The 19,329-nt window shown below is 40.0% G+C and overlaps 1 protein-coding gene across 3 annotated transcripts; it reads right to left on the bottom strand.

Annotated features, from left to right (window-relative positions):
* C1QTNF3 (C1q and TNF related 3) lies at positions 1-18,129 on the bottom strand. 3 transcript variants are annotated; one of them, XM_010305117.2, is made up of 6 exons: positions 17,725-18,129; positions 12,558-12,669; positions 8,687-8,841; positions 5,043-5,172; positions 3,447-3,546; positions 1-2,056 (listed from the first exon to the last, which is right to left on the bottom strand). In XM_010305117.2, the coding sequence occupies exons 1-6, from the start codon at positions 18,010-18,012 to the stop codon at positions 1,897-1,899; spliced, it is 945 nt and encodes a 314-aa protein (XP_010303419.1). In that variant the 5' UTR covers positions 18,013-18,129; the 3' UTR covers positions 1-1,896. The 3 variants fall into 3 exon arrangements, with proteins under 3 accessions (XP_010303419.1, XP_010303420.1, XP_075595465.1); XM_010305118.2 differs by having other exon boundaries at positions 17,929-18,129; XM_075739350.1 differs by lacking the exon at positions 3,447-3,546 and having other exon boundaries at positions 1,931-2,056.
* Positions 18,130-19,329: the final 1,200 nt, after the last annotated feature.

Here is a 19,329-nt window from a genome sequence, read left to right as displayed (position 1 = left end):
AGTTTTATGACTGTTAATCTTTATTGGGTAAATGTATGTGTTACAAAGTAAGCAAACATTCCTAACACAACAAGAAATACTTTTTTCAAGATTTTTCCTACTGTGAACATTAGCTTATGATGCCGTATATCTCATACAACTTGTGCACTTATTCCAAAAGAATGACATTATCTGATTACTTGGTGATGGGGTTTAGTTTGAAGGCATGCCAGAATTTTACTAAAATGCTTATTAAAATAACATGGTCTCAAGTTTTGAAAACCCATGTGGTGCAAACCTGACCCAAGTTCATAAAGAAGCAATAAAACTCATTGGACGACAGTTCATTAAAGATAATATTTTCAGTGGTTGATGCATAAAACTAAAAAATCACAATTCATAATCATCAAGTATCAACATGCAGTTTTCTTCGTAAGACATGGTTTATGTACACTAGGAATGTGTACAAGGACATACAAATTCACAGGGCAGATATTGATTTGTTTGCTCTATTGTGCTACTGGTATCTGTATCCAGTATAAAAGAATTTCAAATAAATGTTTTCCTAACCCCACCTGCTTGATATACATTAATGGCAAGTAATGTCTGGTTAAAATGTAATGTCTGTTAAAATGGAATTTATATTTCATTAGCTTGTGTGTGGAGAGCCAGAATGTGCAGAAGATACATTCAAACTTCAGTACTGTGTTAATATATTTGGTGCTGATTCCGATGAAAAGAAAATAGCAAGGCAGAATATCAGGTACCCAAATTTTGAAAAGCTGGTGCCAAATATTAATGCTGAAGAATGGTCCAGTTTACTGTGACCAGAACTTCAGAGCTAGCCAGCATTTGCTTTCACCAGTTAAATATTGAACTGGGCTTGCTGCTGCTTTGCTAGGCTGAAATACTGAAATATGGGCTTTTCCTGAAATACTGGCTCTTGGAAGGCTCGTAGGAAAACTGTATCAACAACTTCACTGTTAAGTACATATGCAATATTAAAAAGTACATCCTTATAAAAAAGCTCCAAACTCCACAAATTGCGTGTTTGTCTGTTTGTGCCGTTGGCATATCCCCACTTCTCCAGTGCATATGCCTCTGCTTTGACACCTTGCATTCAGTTACATCAGGTTTTAACAATTTGAAGGCTAGGAAGAAACCTAACAGTTCCCCTGTCTTATCCCCTGCACACTGCAAGCTAAATTACCTTAGCTTCAAGCCGCTACTAAGGAATTACTACCACTCTTTCTTTAAGAGAGAGAGACTGAGCATAAATATGTACTAAAAATCTATGAAAAATCACACCAGATACGTCTTCAGAGGTTTCAGATGGGAATGCAATAAACCTGAATCCTTGACATCTTTATTTTCACATTTTTTTCTTATATCTGTAAAGTTCATTCTAGTCCAGTAAAAACTTCTTCCTTTAAATCTGGTCTTAGCTGAGCCTACTTATAATTCATTCAGGCCTGTTTCCATGATGCAAACTTAAGTAAACATGTAATAAGAACTAAATAAATGAACAGAAAAACATGAATCAATTGTTCAATTCCTGATATATACTTGGATAAAGTATATTTACAGAAAAAATTGACTGTACTGCACAAACTGCTCTCTAAATTATTTAAACGCCTTTTCCTTTGTTTTTCAGTCGTTTTAGAGAAGAGAGCAATAGCAACATTTAACAATTCACTAGATACAACCCAGATGACAGTATATCTTTGGTGAATCTGTTTGTCAACGGCCCAATGTATTTAGCTCATCTCTGATACACAAATAACAATCCATTGCATCAAAACAAACCTTCTTGATCCTTCAATGTTGTAATGCTATTCCACAGTCCAGAGAAAAATACCAGTTCCAAAAAAGAAGTTTTCTCAGGTAAACATCTATTGGGTTTCTTCTTTTTTTTTTTTACTTGGTTTCAAAAAGAAGAAACCCAGCAAAGGTGGAGAAGCGTTGATGGTCCCCATGGAGGGCTCCGTTTCCCATTCGCAGCCAGACTTCATCTCCCTTGGCAAGTTTCAGCACTGCACTGTTTCCTGAAGTGTCTGCTTTCCCTTTTGATTCATAGCTAAGGATGAATATTATAACAAGTCAGCTTTTTGTTTCTCAACAGTGATCAAGCAAACAACTTTAAAAAAAAAAAAAAAAAGAATCCAAGAAAGCACATTGTTATCCTGAGCAAAACCTCTTTGAAAGGCTTGCCAACATTTTTTCAACGTTATGAGAAAATTTTGGCATTATATTTCTGAGTCAAATTTGCACCTTACCTAATTGCATCATTTCATTCCTTTCTGAAATTCTGCAAGTTTAACTTACGTATTTTTTTTCCAGGGCACAGGAACAAATTTGTTGTTTAAAATAAAACTGCTCATTCATCGCAACACACCAGATTTCCCGTGATGCTCTTTTTTCTATTGGATCCCTCCCAGGTAATTTTAAATGCCTGTGGGTCAGGAGCCTCATGTGAGCTGAGCCCCTGTGCTCCCAGCACAGGCAGTGGGCAGAGACAGGCAGTTCACTCCATCCTGAGGCCTTTCGTTGGAACATAGATATGTTCAATGTGGGCTAACCTGCTGGCTTTGCGTGAGTGTTGCTTCCCTTTCTGCCTTCCACCTGTTGCCTTTTCTGACATCAGTACTTCAGGGGAAGAACATTGGGCACTTTTTCTTTTGCAGGAAAGATCTATTGGGAGCGAAGCACTCTTTGGTGGTGCTTCAGGTACAGGCTGTTGAAGAAACCTGGACAGTTTAAATGAACCTGCTGTCATCTAAGTGCCTACAATCCAGTGTGATCAATCTAAGCTTTTGCGTCTGTTTATCAGGCTCAGAAGAGAAGCTTGGTTTTGGCATCAGACTGCTGGTTGGTATTAAAGAAATAATATTTTTTTCCAAACACATATTTTTTTCAGATATCCTTCTGGCTACAAGCTTCTTGACCTGGTCCTTATAGAAGTTGATAAGCTAGAAGTGAAGCCTATTCCTGACAATCCTCCAGCTAACATAAAGAGTTCAGAAACTTTTTATTCCAAGTGTGCTAACGATAATAAAGCCAGTACATGGGGGACCTTTGCTTCTAACTCTTCCTTACTACTACAGCTTAAAGGCTCTCCACCTTTAAAGTAAATTGATCTCCCCTAATCTTTAACAAGACTGTTACTAATCTGACTAGTATAAAGGATACTAGGATAAAGTTATTTTTTAGCAGAATGACAGCACAGGACTCCCAACCCTGACTTGCAGGGCTAATTCCTTTCCCCTGAGCTTTGAGGAACTTGTGATAAAGGCTCAATTTTACGTCCAGGCTCTGTGGCAGGTATGACCCAAATTTGCAAGTTGAGGAGGGCAAAATACAGTAGTTCTTCAAAAAATGAACAATTTCATGTTTCTTGGAATGTGTGCAAGCTATCACATCTGTGCAAACATGTCTTTTGGATTAAAATGGCCTACTCCTTCACTTACCTATATAAGCTGAAAACTGTGTTACCATTATGCATCAGGTACACATACACTTCCTCCACATCTTCATGTTTCATCATATTGAAGGTGAAGAAATACACCCCTGAAAAGATTACCAAATACAATGTTTGCTTCATAGAAGGAGATAGTCATGTTACGGACTTGTGCTTCTTGCTTAGAAAACATAGGAGCTGAGGCCAAAATTACCTTCCAGTTGCCAGTGGGTATTTTGCTTCTGCTTATAGTGTGCCAAAATCTGATTCATTTTTATTCTACATATGGCAGAGTTTCAGCCACATCCTATTCCAGAGAAATGACTATATCTGAACATGGCAGGATCACTCATCCCTTCCTTCTCACTGAAAGGGGAATCTCCCAGAGGCTGAGTCTAGTGCCCCTCTCTCACCTTTTTCCCCTGACCTTCTTGCTCCTGCCCTCTCCCAAAAGGGCAGCCACCAGGCCAGCCAGGGCTCAGCCTTAGAGGCTGTCAGACAGCCAGCATGTCACCCAGGTCAGGCAGGACATGAGTGATTTTAGCAGCACCCGTTGCTCCTCACTTAGCCCTACTGCATCCTGAACAATGCAGACATTGCCACCGCTTTCTCTTCCTGCACAATACACGCTTACCATCACCTTTTTTTCTTTTTAGCTCTTTCTTTCTCTGAAAGGTGCCAACCATGTTGTCAGTGCAACCATGTTATGTGTCATGAGCTCTGCAAGACTCCCCTAGGCAGGAAGACAAGCTCCTGGTTCCTGAACAGTAAGTCTGTAGTATTGACCCTGCAATGGGAGCTTGGAGTTTGCATCAAAGTCATTAAATCGTTGTGGGTCAAAGTTTATTGACATCCACATATACATTAATCTCAAAAGAAAGCAGCTGTGAGGACACACACCCATAGCTGTCAGTAAGATGTGCTACAGCAAGCTTGGAGGGCCTGACTTTTATTTAATTTAATACCATGTCCTGCAGCAGTGAGTAAATGAATGGCAGGGTGAGAAAAACCAAGTGAAGGAAGGTGGTTTCAGGCTTTGCTTAGACATGTATTTGATTATGGCCTGCCTCTCCCATCTCCTGTTGTTCTTCCTGTGCCACAGCTGCGTAAGATGGGGAATTGATGCAGCTGAAAAATAACTCAGGAAAAAAATGTAATGCCTCATTTTCAGACACATATCTGTTGCAGGCCAGCTCACACCTGAACTGGCATGAGGGAAGATGGTGATGAAGAGAGTGGCTAGAGGCAGGAGGTGGAGGAGGCAACTGCGAAGCTGCTGCTACTACAACATCAAGGCCATGGTTTTCTCATCACAGTGGCTGAAGGGCTAAAGGTCTCAGAGCAGATGGTCCTGCTCCCTCCCCAGCTCTGGCCATGCCTCTTCCTCCTGCCTTTGTGCCAGCAATAGTTTCACTGGCCAGCAAGCCCCATCTTCGCTTGCTTAGTTTCCAATTTCATTTTTCCTGAAAGTAAGTAGCAAGAGCTATGCAAGAGCAAGTGTCATCAGTGCCTTGTGCAAAAGAAGTTAACTAGTTTCTCATCATTATTGACCACACTTCTCCCTGTAGCTCCCAGAACTGCATTATTTTGTTTTGCAAACACTCACCATTCACTGGAGCACCAAATCTCCCAGTCATGACATCAAAAAAATTCCCAACGTTGGTTTCAACACTACTGAAGATGATCCCACTGTTCTGGTTGCTGAAGTGAGTAGCCATGGAAGCCATGAATGCGACCTGCAACAACGCTGTTCTTATTCAGGCAGTCGTTCACAAAATGCACATGTGTAGAGGATTCAGCTACAGAATTTTTTCCTGTATTTGCGGTATGTTTATTTTCCTGACAGAGATGTTCTTCTAGGGCCTGCTCCAAGGCCATTAAACTCCAGTAACAAAACTCCCATTGAATGAAACTGGAAGAGTACTTGGCTTCTTACATTCAATTGGACTATTCATGACTGTAAAAGTAAGCGTATGGGCAAGTGTTTGCAGGTCAGGACCTTCGTTTGGGCTTTTATTTACTTTTAAGTCTCTCTAGAATAATGCAACTGAAAAGTGGTATTGAAATGGATGGTGTTTCTGACAAAAGTGATTTAATTAGTTTTCATATATTCCCTGCGTTTAGACTGAATACTACTTTTAAGTGAATGTGGGAAATCCATACACATTAGTGTTTCTTGCTAACTGCCTTCAGACATACATTAAGCATTTTTATTAGAGGTCCTCTAGAAATGCAGTTGCTGGGACTCAACATTCAGTGCTTTCTTCTCTCTTACCAGTTGCCCTGTACCCTTAGTCACAACAACAGAGGGTGGTGGAGGCCAAAAGAGGAAACTAAGAAAGTGAAAACTCTGCTTCTTGCAGCGAGACATATTGACCATGGAAAATATTTCCTAGGAAGCAGTGCAAAACCTCCCAGGTTGGACAATTCAAATTGCCCTCAGCAAGATAGCAGGGAACAACCCTGCCAGCATGTATGGGCAGGGAAGGGGGTTATCTTTTCTGTGTCTGTAATCCCCCCATCTGACTGTCAGTAAACGGGGTACAGGCAGAATTGCTGCACCTGGATATCAGAAGGTCACGTAGTGACTTGGCATTTTATTTCTGTCTCTTAACTTCTTAGATGAGAAGTGTTCAATTACAGTTGTTACTGCCCCTCATAAAAATGATGTTTTTCATGAGATTCGGGTTACACTGGTATAAAAAAAAACACCCCAAACTTCTTTTGATTTCAAATTCAAATGAGAACAAAACCAAAATAGGCAAAATCAAATGCAAGTCCAGATCCAACAATGGAAACCATTAGCCGTCTGCTCAGACATTTGAGGAGCTCCAGATGTGAGCTGAAAGCTTGGGCTGATTTTCCTTATCCCTGCACGGATGCATTTTCTATGACGGCAAATTGTTAACTTCTTGCTTCTCAGCCAGGATCACATCTAAGTTCCTCATGTGTTAAAGGAAAGCAGCTGCTATGGCAGCTTGATGGAATTTATTGCTTTTTGTCTAGATTCCATTTCACATTCCCTTTGACCCTAAGCTACTTTTCTTGGACTGATCAGAAGAGTTGAAAAGATGTCCTTTCTCCCTAGGTCTCATTTTGAAGTAGCAGATCAAGATGGACACGCCAATTCTTTCAAAATAATCCTGTACTTAAAACAGTATTGGTTGTATTCAAAAGTGTTTTCTCCTCTACCCCTGCTCTAAAATTCTTAAGCATGATGTTAACAAGAATGATATACTATACTGTGTGAAGAATTTATGAACACATCTGTTAAAAACAGTCATGGAATTTTACTTGGAAATAGGTATTGCAATATGAGCTTTTGTTATTCATCCTTTTTCATTACTCAGTTTTTAATTAAATTACTACCACTATCTTTATGTAAGAAAAAAATGCTGATAGCTCATTCTAAAATTGCAAAAGTATTTATTGTTGAATGTAATTACAACAAATACATTTTTAAAATGTTCAGCTATAATGTTAATTACAGTTAATTCTTTAAGAATACTAAAATAATTCTGATTTATTACAATAGTCCAGTAATTTTGGAAACTATTATCATTGTGAATTTTATTCTGTGCAATTATCCCATCTTACGCAAGCTAGTGTGGAGAATTCAAACATACACAATGCCAAGAAATCCAAAGCCATTTTCCCACACTGCACACATCGGTTGTACTGTTGACTTTGCTGTTAATTTGCATTCCTTTTATGAGGATATAAAACATATGTGAATGACTATTATTGGGAAACAGTATCCTTCAGTTAAAAGGTGTAGCTCTGTAAATAGATCAGAACTTCAATTTTCCCCATAGTCAGAATGTTTGGAAGTAGGATTTCTTTTTGTGCGTGTTTGCTAGATCGGATTTTGTCCTTTCTCTGGTGAACTTGTTTTGTGGGGTACAAATCAGATCAAGACTTAAGACACTGTCATTGCAGTGTGTATGTGTGAATGAGGATGTAAACTCCCTTATAGTTTCTGAAGATCGGGAGATTTCCCAAAAGCAGCAGCGACTGTCAGATCAAGCTGAGTTGCCCAGTAATCGTAGTGGGAGCTTAGCTGCTTTCCTCCCATGTAGGCTCTCTGGAGCTGAATCTGACTGCAGTCACATGCCCACGCAAATGCACCTGCTGCCATCTGAAGTGCTTTGGGACTCCCCCACACAGGGCTAGCTGACCTGACCTGCAGAAGCCCCTTCCACAGTGGCAGCTGGACCATCTCAAGTGCCTGCCATGCATCTAAATCTTGCCTTTAGCACCTTAACTGTGCTACATCGTAGAGATAGTCAGGCCTTCCTGCTATTGCAGATGAACTCTTTGTATATTGCTACACTGCAGCATATGGTGTTGAAAAGTCTTTTAAATCCCCTTTGCAACAGCAACCAAGGATCTTAGTTATTCAAGTCCCATTTACTTTCGATTGCCTTAAGAACAGGACTACACCACGTCTCCGCTGTACTCATGTATATATATTTATACATATAAGCTGTCTGCCATCTGCCAGATTCCTGGGACCTGAAGAAGCTCTTATCCAAAAGCTATGCAGCTATGCCAACAGAGTGTTGAGCCCAAACAAATATATCCCATCCCTCAGCAGAACTTATCAGCTTAGGCTTGAACCCATGTTTTAATGCTCATCTGGCTTTTGGGTAGTTCATTCATAAGAAGAACCTACATGCTTCCCAGCGTATTTAAGGCATCTAGACACATAAAACCACAGATAGCTACTGAGGGGTACTTTTCAAAACCAGAGGACTTCTGTCTGCACTCAGCGGTTTTGACCTGATGCTTTGAGGAGCTGGATACCCATGCTTCTGAAAATCTCATGAAGCCTGGCTGACCTGAGAAGCATGGGCCTGAGTGACTGCTCTACACTTTTCATATGCCATAGGACGCTCAGTTATGTTTGTAATACAGCTTGACAGAAAAATGATAGTTCCTGCTATTCTCCTTTAAAGACCAAGATATTGGCTTTCTGCCCTAAAAGGGAACCATATATGTTTCTTCCTGCCCATTTCTCATCTGGATTCTTACTGTAAAGAAAGACTAAGCCCTGATGTCTTTCTTTTCCAGGAAGATCTGGCAGAGCACATTTGTCAGTCATGACAAGGGCTATATATGTCTCTCACTGTTTTGATTTACAGGGGGATTTGCTTCTTAAGTATCTTACAGTAGTTAGGTGCTGTTTTTCAGAGAAGAAAACCATAACCTGAGGGCTGCTGCAGCCAACACAAGCCAGAGATTTTGTACCTGTAGCTCTGGGGGAATCCCAGGGTAACCCTTCTCGCCTTTGGGTCCATGATGGCCACGTTCTCCCCTTGGTCCCATATCTCCTTTGTCTCCTTTCTCACCTTTGGCTCCTTCCTGGCCCGTTGCTCCATTATTTCCATTGTTTCCATGATTTCCTTAAAGGAAACAGAGCTTTCTGTTTAACTTAAATAATTTCAAATAATATATTTTAACAGATAACTGTGACAGGGTCCTTTTCCACCAGTTTGCCACACATGGACTTTTCAGTTCCATAAAAGGCAGATTGAGCTGCGATGGATAAGAAACAGCTGTGTGGTTAAGCTGAAGGTGAAGGTGTTGATGAGCAAGCTTCCAGAAGGATGTAGATTGATGTTTAAGAGTTAACCCTCATGCTATCTTGGTGATGCTGTATAAACTGCTGATGTCTCAAGTCACAGAATCCCAGAATCCCAGAATGGTGGGGTTGGAAGGGACCTCTGGAGATCATGTAGTCCAACCCCCGGCTAAAGAAGGATCACCTAGAGCAGGTTGCACAGGATCACGTCCAGGCAGGTTTTGAATCTCTCCAGAGAAGGAGACTCCACAACCTCTCTGGGGAGCCTGTCCCAGTGCTCGGTCACCCTCAGAGTGAAGAAGTTTTTGCTCATGTTCAGATGGAACTTCCTGTGTTCCAGTTTGTGCCCCTTGCCTCTTGTCCTGTCACTGGGCAGCACCAAAAGGAGTCTGGCCCCATCCTCTAGACATCCACCCTTTGGCTATCTATAAGCGTTGATCAGATCCCCTCTCAGTCTTCTCTTCTCCAGACTAAACAGCCCCAGCTCTCTCAGCCTTTCCTCATACGAGAGATGCTCCAGTCCCCTCATCATCTCTGTAGCCCTGTCATTGCATTATCAGGGAGATGTGCAAGGACAAGACGTCAGCGATCGCGAGGCTCAAGCAAAGAGAAAGCCACTGCCTGTTGACACATACCAGGTAGCCTGCATAAGCACTCTTGCTTTTCCTTTTGTGTAAAAACTTATTTCCTGATGGTTTAAGCTACTTAGGGTAGGATAAGATAATTTTGAATAACATTTTGCTATCTTTAAAACATATCTACACAAATGAAGAATGGCTGAAGCCTTAAACTAGCTAAATGACCCATCTGTGCCAGAAATGGGAGAGTGTGCATTCTCAGGGTGCTGGTTAGCTTGAATGGGTTGATTGATTGCATGTTCCTAGATGTAAAGAAAGAAAAAAATATTTATAATGAAGCTTTTCTGAGATGGCTTCTTGTAAAAAGAGCCATTATAAAAATATATTCCTGCAACTGCAGTATTACTTACTTCCTGATGTTTACTGAGGAAATTACTGAGCAAACGTCTATGCAACTGACAAAATTTTGAAGTTGGCTAGAATCACTGAGCAATTATTATGCCTACCTGAAGCAAAACCTGACCTTTCAATTAACTACGCAGGGGATTAATTAGTGTCATCACTGTTCTAATTCTACCTGAATTGAAATTAGATTCTTTGGCACTCTTCTCGTTCTCTGATTAGTCACTCTGGTTATGAATTTACAAGAAGAATGGTGTTGTCTGAGATCAAATCTAATGATTAAGTGATTATAGAATCCTAGAATTGTTTGGGTTGGAAGGGACCTTAAAGACCATCTAGTTCCAACCCCCCTGCCATGGGCAGGGACACCCTCCACTAGACCATGTTGCCCAAAGCCCCATCCAGCCTGGCCTGGAACACTTCCAGGGAGGGGGCATCCACAGCTTCTCTGGGCAACCTGTGCCAGTGCCTCACCACCCTCACAGGGAAGAATTTCTTTCTAACATCTAATCTAAATCGACCCTCCTTCAGCTTGAACCCATTGCCCCTTGTCCTGTCACTACACTCCCTGATAAACAGTCCCTCACCAGCTTTCCTGTAGGCCCCTTCAGGCACTGGAAAGCCGCAATTAGATCTCCCCAGAGCCTTCTCTTCTCCAGGCTGAACAATCCCAACTCTCTCAGCCTCTCCTCATAGGAGAGGTGCTCCAGCCCTCTGATCAGCTTCGTGGCCCTCCCCTGGACTCGCTCCAACAGCTCCATGTCTCTCCTGCACTGGGGCCCCCAGAGCTGGACGCAGTACTCCAGGTGGGGTCTCACCAGAGCAGAGTAGAGGGTGAGAATCACCTCCCTTGACCTGCTGGTCATGCCTCTTTTGATGCAGCCCAGGACATGGTTGGCTTTCTGGGCTGCAAGCGCACACTGCCAGCTCATGTTGAGCTTCTCATCAACCAAGACCCCAAGTCCTTCAGAGTTTTTGTATTTAGAAAAAAATTTACTTCAAACAAGGAAGCTAAATGGTAGAAGAAATTAAGCAAATTTTTTGTTTGGATAGAGAAATCTATAACTCTTACAAATAACAGGAATGATCCATCATGTAAAGCCAGAACTACTTCTCTACCAGTTCAGAACAGACGTTTGCAAGTGGCATTTGCTTCAATCAAGGGAAGAGCAGCTGTTGTTGTTCCCCTTATGGGCACAACAATATGAAATGCAGCAGATTAAGCAGACAGAGAAATTTCAGGGTGCAGAAGGTTGCTGTTGGCCCTACATTTGTGGCATCCCATGGTGACAAGAAAGTGTGACTGAGATACATCCACACATGAGGAAAAGGCAAAGCAAGGCCTGGGCTGTGTCCCAGTCTGTCCACTGCAGCCTTGAAAGTGTGGATCTAATACAAAATTGTAAGAAGCCAACAATTTATTAAAATGTAATGCGATATTTCTGCACAAGAGGTCTCCCCATTAGATTTCTCCTACTTCTGTAATGTTCAATGGTATTTTTATAAAGGGTTGATGCATGAATAGCTCACAGCAGGCTAATACCAAATATGCGTGTGACCTTATTTTTGCATAATATCCAACATATGTCAAAGTAACAATTTATTTCAATATTTTTCCAACTGAAGATAGTTCTTGAAACAGTTCATTCCCTCAGATTTAACTTCATAGCACTCAGATTTAACTGTTATTGTAAACTGTTTCTACCAAAAATCACTACATTCATTTTTTTTGTGTATGGTTATCTGTCATATCTGTTACTGTCAGTACATTTGTGAGACAGAAAGACTATGAAATTGCATTTTTATTGTGATAACAGAGGACGTAAGCTTTTGAAGATGAGACAAATCTGTCAGTTTGTGACACGTTCATTTACATTATACTTCTGCTTTAGGAATGGTGATTTTCAAATCCCTGAAGGTAGCTGCTGTAACAAACTTACACCAACATACAACTATATTTTCCCCTTCCCTAGGCATTTCTTTTTCCATACCAATTATCAGATCGAAGTATACCCTTTTGTTGTGTATTCTGTTCTTCTGTGTGCATTTTTAATGAAAAAAAAGTTTCTTTTTGTTATGGAAGACAAGAAGAAAAAAGGAAAAGAAGAAATTTCTATGAGAGAATAGAACACGTGTGTCTCTGTAAAATACTGGCTAGCAGTATGCTAGATGAAAAAAAGCTCATGAATACAGTACACAATAACATAGCTGGATATTTAAAAGTGATCGCAATAATCAGCTCCAGGGAACAAGTTCTTCCAACTTTAATAGAAGCGTTGTGCTGCTTTAAGGAGACAAATTTTCCCTAGAAATATAATAAGATTACTTTCAGTATGAACTTGTGAAAGCTAATTTTAATAACAAATGGGTTTTCACTGGAAAAGACTTTAGAGTCTAATTGAAAATCTCTGTCTCCCCAGAAATTATGGAAAAACTTGTTCCTGAATTTGTCCCCAAATACTGATGTTTGGACCATTCTCTGATAATTCTTAGAACAGCCTGTAATTTATAGCCTATAATTAGACTGATCAAGAAATGAATTAAACTTCATCTTTACCTGGCATCCCAGGGGGCCCAGGAGGTCCTGGGGGCCCTTGGTAGAGTCGAACTCCAAAGTCACCACGGCAGCAGGAACTGCAGTCTGGATTCTGCGGTCCAGTTTGTGGGGGCTAAGTGCGCAAAAATAAGCTTTAAATAGCTCATTCATGGAAGGCATCAATCATATGCATGTCAGTTACAGGGTCTTCATTATATATTCTCTGTTTATAGATTTGGTAAGTTTTCAAAACACTTCTTATCTGGACTGAAATCTCCCATGCTTGGGTTGCCCCTGAAGATGTTATTTTTGGAAGATTTAAGGGAATAGCTCTTCAAGTGATCTAAGAGCTACATGAATATTAAAAAAAAACTTGTCCTGTCAAATAATGAGGGGTTTGAAAATAAAATAATACCAAGCAATGAAAGTTAGATGAATACTTCAGTTGGGTTGTCCTGCTTTTCACTGATGCCACATTTCAGCTGACCTTTGTTGACAAACAAGCCTATGTACAACAAGTGGTAGGACACAAGGGACTTCATTTGACTTTCAGCAATGAACTATCCTCCACTAAACATAAAGAAAACTATGCTGGACTGCCCAAAGAAGATTTTTAAAAAGTCTGTGCAGCATATTCCTGTTCATGGCCCCACTCTTGCATGTTTACAGGCTCCTAAAGTTGGGAGAACCTAAAAAAGTGCCAAAATATATGACAAAAATTTGAACTGAGCACAATACCTAGTCTTAGGGGCATTTGATTATTTGTAGTTGTGAGTGTGTAATTATGAAAACCTGTTTATATGCTGAAATTAATATAGCAGCATAAATAAACTGATGAGTTTACTACACACAGCTCAGCTACTGTAATAATAGTTTGATAATAGTTTTGGTTCAGTGTTTTTCTTTACCATATTATTGTATTTATACTAATGGAGTCTCATTCAATCCTGGCTGGATTTTGTAACTAGGCTCTTCTGATGATTTAATGGTCACAAATCTTCCAATGGGTCAGCTGAGGTAGAGGTCCAGGGTTTGATTTTATTTCTCTACTTCCTTCTCATTTCTCTCTCTTTGTTTCTTTTCCCCTACAATTCCTTGCTATTACCCCAAGGTGTGCATCTACAGTTCTTAAATTCTGGAGGGGGATAGTTAGACCAATCTGACTACTACTTTTCTATAATCGTTCTGGTATTTGTCTTCCTTCCCTTTCTTTCCAGTCATCTTTATCATCCTCAGATGACTTGCCTAATGCAGACCTATTGGTTTAATGGCAGCAAATGAGCTTCTGGTGGGGTGGGAGCTGCCAAATGGACATACAGATGTGCTGTATTCCTGCCCTCAAGGTCATCAACTGGCTTGATCTGAAACACTAAAATTTTCTGCCCCTGTTTTGAACAATACCAAGAACACCCCCAGAATTCATTAATTTCAAGAGGCTTGGAAGTTTACGTTTATGGATACAGAAAACCCCTTTCATGCCACCAAAACACTACAACTCCTCCAATGGGACAGACACATGCCCTCTCCAGCAGGAACCACTGATGGTAGAGCTACCATGGGAATACAGGCTGACCTGACAGCTCAACAAGTATGCTTCATATTCAAAGAGTTATGGAAGTGTTAAGACTTGCCAATGGGCAGAAGGGCTTCATCTTTACGGGGTTTTGGTCACTGTTGGGTTTTTGGTTACTGTGCTTTTTACCTTAATTCTGGATAAGGTCTATACTTTATGAGAAAGATGAGTTCTGTCTATGGGACTGTCTGTTTCTGGAGAACCTGTTTGTATCTTTATTGCTGTTTTATCTGTCCCAGTTGTTAGGAAGAACATAACTGACAATCACCAGACACACTGTTTAAAGCTTTCTTAATATGAGAGAAGTAGCCCTGCTTTCAGCTCATTTTCCATCCTTGAAGGAGAGCCAAGTACAAGAGGACTGGAATTGTGCAAGCATTTTGCACCACCTGAAATGCTAATGTTGAGTGTGACGCTGAGATTAAAATCTTCAGCTCTTGTTTGATAGTGCTTCATATGCATGTTAAATGAGAAGGCAAACTATATATATACCTGCCAAGAGCAATTAAGTCATATCAGCCTAGAAATATCCAAAGACTTAGAACTGTGGATTGTAGGTAAGGGAAGGCATGAATATAGCAAAATGGACTGCATGTGAGACTCTCTCTGTGCAGGTACAATTTATCTTTTTACCCAATCCACTGAAATCATGAACAACGTTATTAGCTAACCAGCTATGTTATCATAAAATAGATACTAGTGCTAGTCATAACCAAATGCTATTTGGCATTAGCTCTCGAAAAGCTCAGCAAGTTATTATGTGTGAAATGAAGCAAGTCCTGCCAGCCTGGTTGTATAAGAACAGTTCCACTCACTTCAAAATAACTACTTATGCAAGTCATAAAGTAGTATTGACTTATTATCTTTACTGATCCTTTGACTAGGAGGAAAAAAATGTTCACAGCTAGCTGCCAAGAACAATGAATATTCAGGATACTCTTTTAATCTCTAAAAACAGAGAACTTTGTGAAGAGTACATTTAAAGGAAAAACCTGCTCCTAAAGTAAAACCACGCTCAAATGGGACAGAGAAATTAATTACAACCTACTTGCCAAAGATGTCCTATGCAGCCATTTGCACATAAATTTTATCGCACAATGAATCTTTGGCATTGGTCTTAAAACATGAATATGAATTAGGAGCTTGTGAAATGCATCTGCGACATTGATATCCTAATACAGATAGAAAACTGGAAATATTTCTGAGGCTATTATTTGCTGAATTTGGTATGATTTAGTATGTAGGAGGCAGTTCTAGGCAACAGATGGTCTACAAAATTCCCTTAACTTAAAGCTGTGAAGAAACCATAATCAGAGACCCAGCACTTTTTAACTTCCTGATTAATTTTATGAGTTTCTCTTATACTGTCTAAGATAATGCAGAAGACAAGTAATGTACACTCACTGTTCTTGGCTCCTGTACTGAATGCAAAATACCATGTCTCTGTGGGCACTAAGGCCCTCCATGGCCCTTCTCTAGCAAAGAATTAAACAACCAAAATTGCCAAAATTCATGGTAAAACACCAGTAGGTTGAGGGGTACCTGAAGGTTTTCAAAGAGCAACCTGAAAAGGAAGAATGTGTCTGGCATGGCTCTCACCAGTCACTAAGAGTTCTTGTGCTTGAGAAATGCACGTTAAATTTTACATGAGTTACCAGCAGCGTGGAAACTGGCCTTGTACCCAATGCAGCAAAGAGAAATGCTGTCATCTTTATTCCACAACAGGGAATGGGACCATTAAAACACTTTACCAAGAGGGTGAAATTCTCCAGCCAGAGCTAAGATAATCAAGAAAGGAGGGACTTTGAGGTGAAACAGCTTTCAGATAGCTCAGAGGAAAGAGAGAGGTTTGAGGTGAATTAAAACATGTCCGTGCCACCTTTGTTCCTCCTCTGCCTGCAAATCCCTGGAGTCTGGAGATGGAAAATACCTGTTGTGTCAGCCACTCTGTGATGGATTATCCCTGTCATGCATCTGCTAATGCTCCATTTCATTTCAGTAAGCCAAAAATTGCATCATTTCCCCAGCAAAGATTGCTTCTTAGAGAGGGTCTGGCAGGTAAGTGACTGTCATCAGCTGTACTCAGACTCGCCGGGCTCAATTTTAATGTCACAGCCTCTTCCCCCCAGCAGGCAGCTCCAAACATGTTGCATTAAACTCTGATGAGCGACACATGCACCCCAAACACAGTGACACTTTCTGTGATGGGGAGTTTGGCTGCTTAAAAAGCTGTAATTTTGTTTTAAATCCTGCTTTATCTGAAATTATGTTAAGTTAAATCTTCTGTAAGTACCAATAACATGGTCTCTAGCATGCAGCTGCACAGTTCTGTCTGCAGTAAAGAGGTACACACACACTAGCTGGCTCATTGGACTATATACCAGGTGGTTTACATTGTTTATATTCTGCAAGTGCAATTTAACATGCCTACAGTTAAATATCTATTTTCCTGAGTGCACTGGAGGAACATATAACTCCTGCCCAAGAAATATGAAATGCAAAGTGCTACAGAATTTAAATACAGGTAATATAGTGGTGTATTAAAGCTATTCCCATACTTGGATGTTTCAGTTCTTCAGGCCTAGGACAGGATTAAAATAAAATCTCTTCTCTGCTTATCATGAAGTATGTTATTATTAAACACTTGTCTGCTTGTTCATGATTTTTGGAACTCAAAATATCATAGTTTGATCTGAAAGAGTTTTAAAAAATGTATGATAAAAGGTGAACTATACAAGACTCAAACATTTCTATCAGCAATAGGAACAAAACATTCATGTTCTTGTTGTTTCTAAAACCAACTGCCAACAAAAACTTCATTTGAGTGGAATTTTGTTTTGCCTAGTGCTAGAAAAAGCTGCTTCTTCTGTTCTTCAGATTTTTCCTTTTAAATTTGGACTGCAATATTTTATGTATAATCAAATTATGCCATTTTCCCTTTGCTGTGAGCTAATGACTATAATATCTAAAATGCCATGTAGGCATAAAAAGATTCCCAGTTTAAAATTCAGATACTACAGATGATTTAGTTTTATTCCGAGTCTTTTTTCCTCTGAAACTGTCAAGTTGATATATATATTATTATATCTACTTGTTACATTAGTATCTGCTTTTTTCATACTATTTTTAGAATAAAATTTTTGAACACTCAGAATTTCATTATGTTTGTCTCAAGCTCAAAAAATATACTTTATATACATAATTTTCAAGTAAAGTTATTCTGTGCTAATTGAATCTTTCCAAATACCTCTATAAATTCTGTAATTTTCCTTCACATCCAAATGAGTTAACAAAATCTAAAACTTTGATATATTAAATAGTAATAACTTGAAATAATTAAGATACTGTATATCAGAATATATGATTGCACAGGATCACAGTTTCAGCAAAACAAAGGGCAGCTGTCTATGTTGAAACCAGTGTCCCCAACCACTGCTGGTTCTACCAGCTCATTAAAAGATCTTATAAAGCAACCCATCAGGATACAGACCAATAAACAGGTTTAATAAAAATATTTCATAAATATATCACCTATAATCTTAGCAAAAAAAAAAAAAAAAAAGAAAAAAATCTCATTAGCTTTAAAGATATCTTTAGAAGATTAATTCAGAGTACCTGGACTCTATCTGAGGTAGTCAGTTCTACATCATCTACCTCTGGTCTCAGGACTTTTTGGTCTGTAGAAGTGCTATTCTCAACAGTCCACTCTATAAGTTGACTCCGCTGTTTCAATATTTCCCTGCTTCTGGAACCTTTATGGCCAGTCTGGTGGTGACTTTGCAATACTTTGGCCACTGGTTTATAAGATCTTCTGCTCACCTCCATGTATTCATCTTGACACAGGCAAAATGGAAGAAAAAATAAAGCCAGTAGATGCCAACTGATGAAATCCTTCTCTGCCATGTTATTCAAAATAATTTTTCAGGAGTCCAGCAAATGCCTTGCAGAAGGAGAACCTCTGCTGCACCAGGAGTTATGTGGTCCTTTCAGCTTTTCCACTAGTAAGCCTGGCACTGAGACCAGTACCAGGTTTTATACGGTTGCGTGCAATAAATAAAACTAAAAATGCCAAAGTGACAGGATCCTTCATCCAAAATCAGTCATGCTCCTTTAAACAAACCAGGCATTATTCACCACTTCACCACCACAAGGAAAATTGATTTGTATGCTGGAAATGACCACAGCATTTAACAGACTCCCGTGGTTCCTATTTGGGGGCATTAAAAAATGTAGCACCTTTTCTTTGGCATGTTTTTGTTTAAGTGTGAAAAAATGTGATGGAAATGGAGAACATGTGGCTAATGGTTCACGCTCCTTGATTAGACATGGAAAGGCTGTGAATTCACACTCTTAAATGTCTTTTGGACACAGTCACCTTCCTTATTTGCCAGGAAATTCACACACACAACTGCGTCAGCCCAGTACGAAAAATCCTTCCAAGAGCAATTAGGAAACAAAAGCACAAGAGGAGCTTTTGCATATGATCCTGACCCAATGGCTGTTTCTGACTATGCTTTTCATTCACTAAAAGAAAAATATTGAATTTCTGTCAGTTGGCCAATGGTGGAAGGAGACTGGGTAACTTGCTCTGAAAAAATGGGTTGAATTCAGATTCACAGAGCCCCATTTCTCAACATTAGTTCGACCTACTCAGCCAGGCGGTATTTTTTTCCCTTGAGTTCTCTGTGTTTTCCTAAATGCAACTGCCAAACCAAGTTTTATATCTTCGCTGCCAAGTAAATATAAATTTACCAGGGGCTTATTTCAGACTAAAAGAATCAAATTATATGTGTATAATAATATCCTTATTATATTTTTTGAACCACCCACTGGTATCCTCTAGAAAGCCACAACTGCAGAATGCCGTTCTGCAAATGCACACACATCCACATGCACACCCGGCCTTCCCAAGAGCAAGTAGCTCCTTGGCCTGTGAGAAACACTTCACGAGTACATGGCTACAACAACCTTACTGAAGGCATCAGTCCCAGGGAGTGATCCCTGGCCCTGCAATGTGAGGGACTGGCTCGTAACTTGATCAAGGCTGACCACCCTGCTTAGTGTTTGGCTGGGGCTCCTCTGTGCCCTCTGGGGTGCTCTGTGGCCCTAAATTATCCCACTTTTTTTTTTTTTCCATTCCTGTTCAGTTGCCTGATGAAATATGAGGGTTGTGGTGAAGGGTGCTACAGTGGATGGTTTTAGAGCATGAGGCTGAGGTTG

This window comes from Balearica regulorum, chromosome Z, assembly GCF_011004875.1.
Source record: "Balearica regulorum gibbericeps isolate bBalReg1 chromosome Z, bBalReg1.pri, whole genome shotgun sequence".
Lineage (NCBI taxonomy): Eukaryota > Metazoa > Chordata > Aves > Gruiformes > Gruidae > Balearica > Balearica regulorum.
The sequence above is the reverse complement of the archived record's forward strand: the minus strand, read 5'-3'. Positions and strand labels throughout refer to the sequence as shown.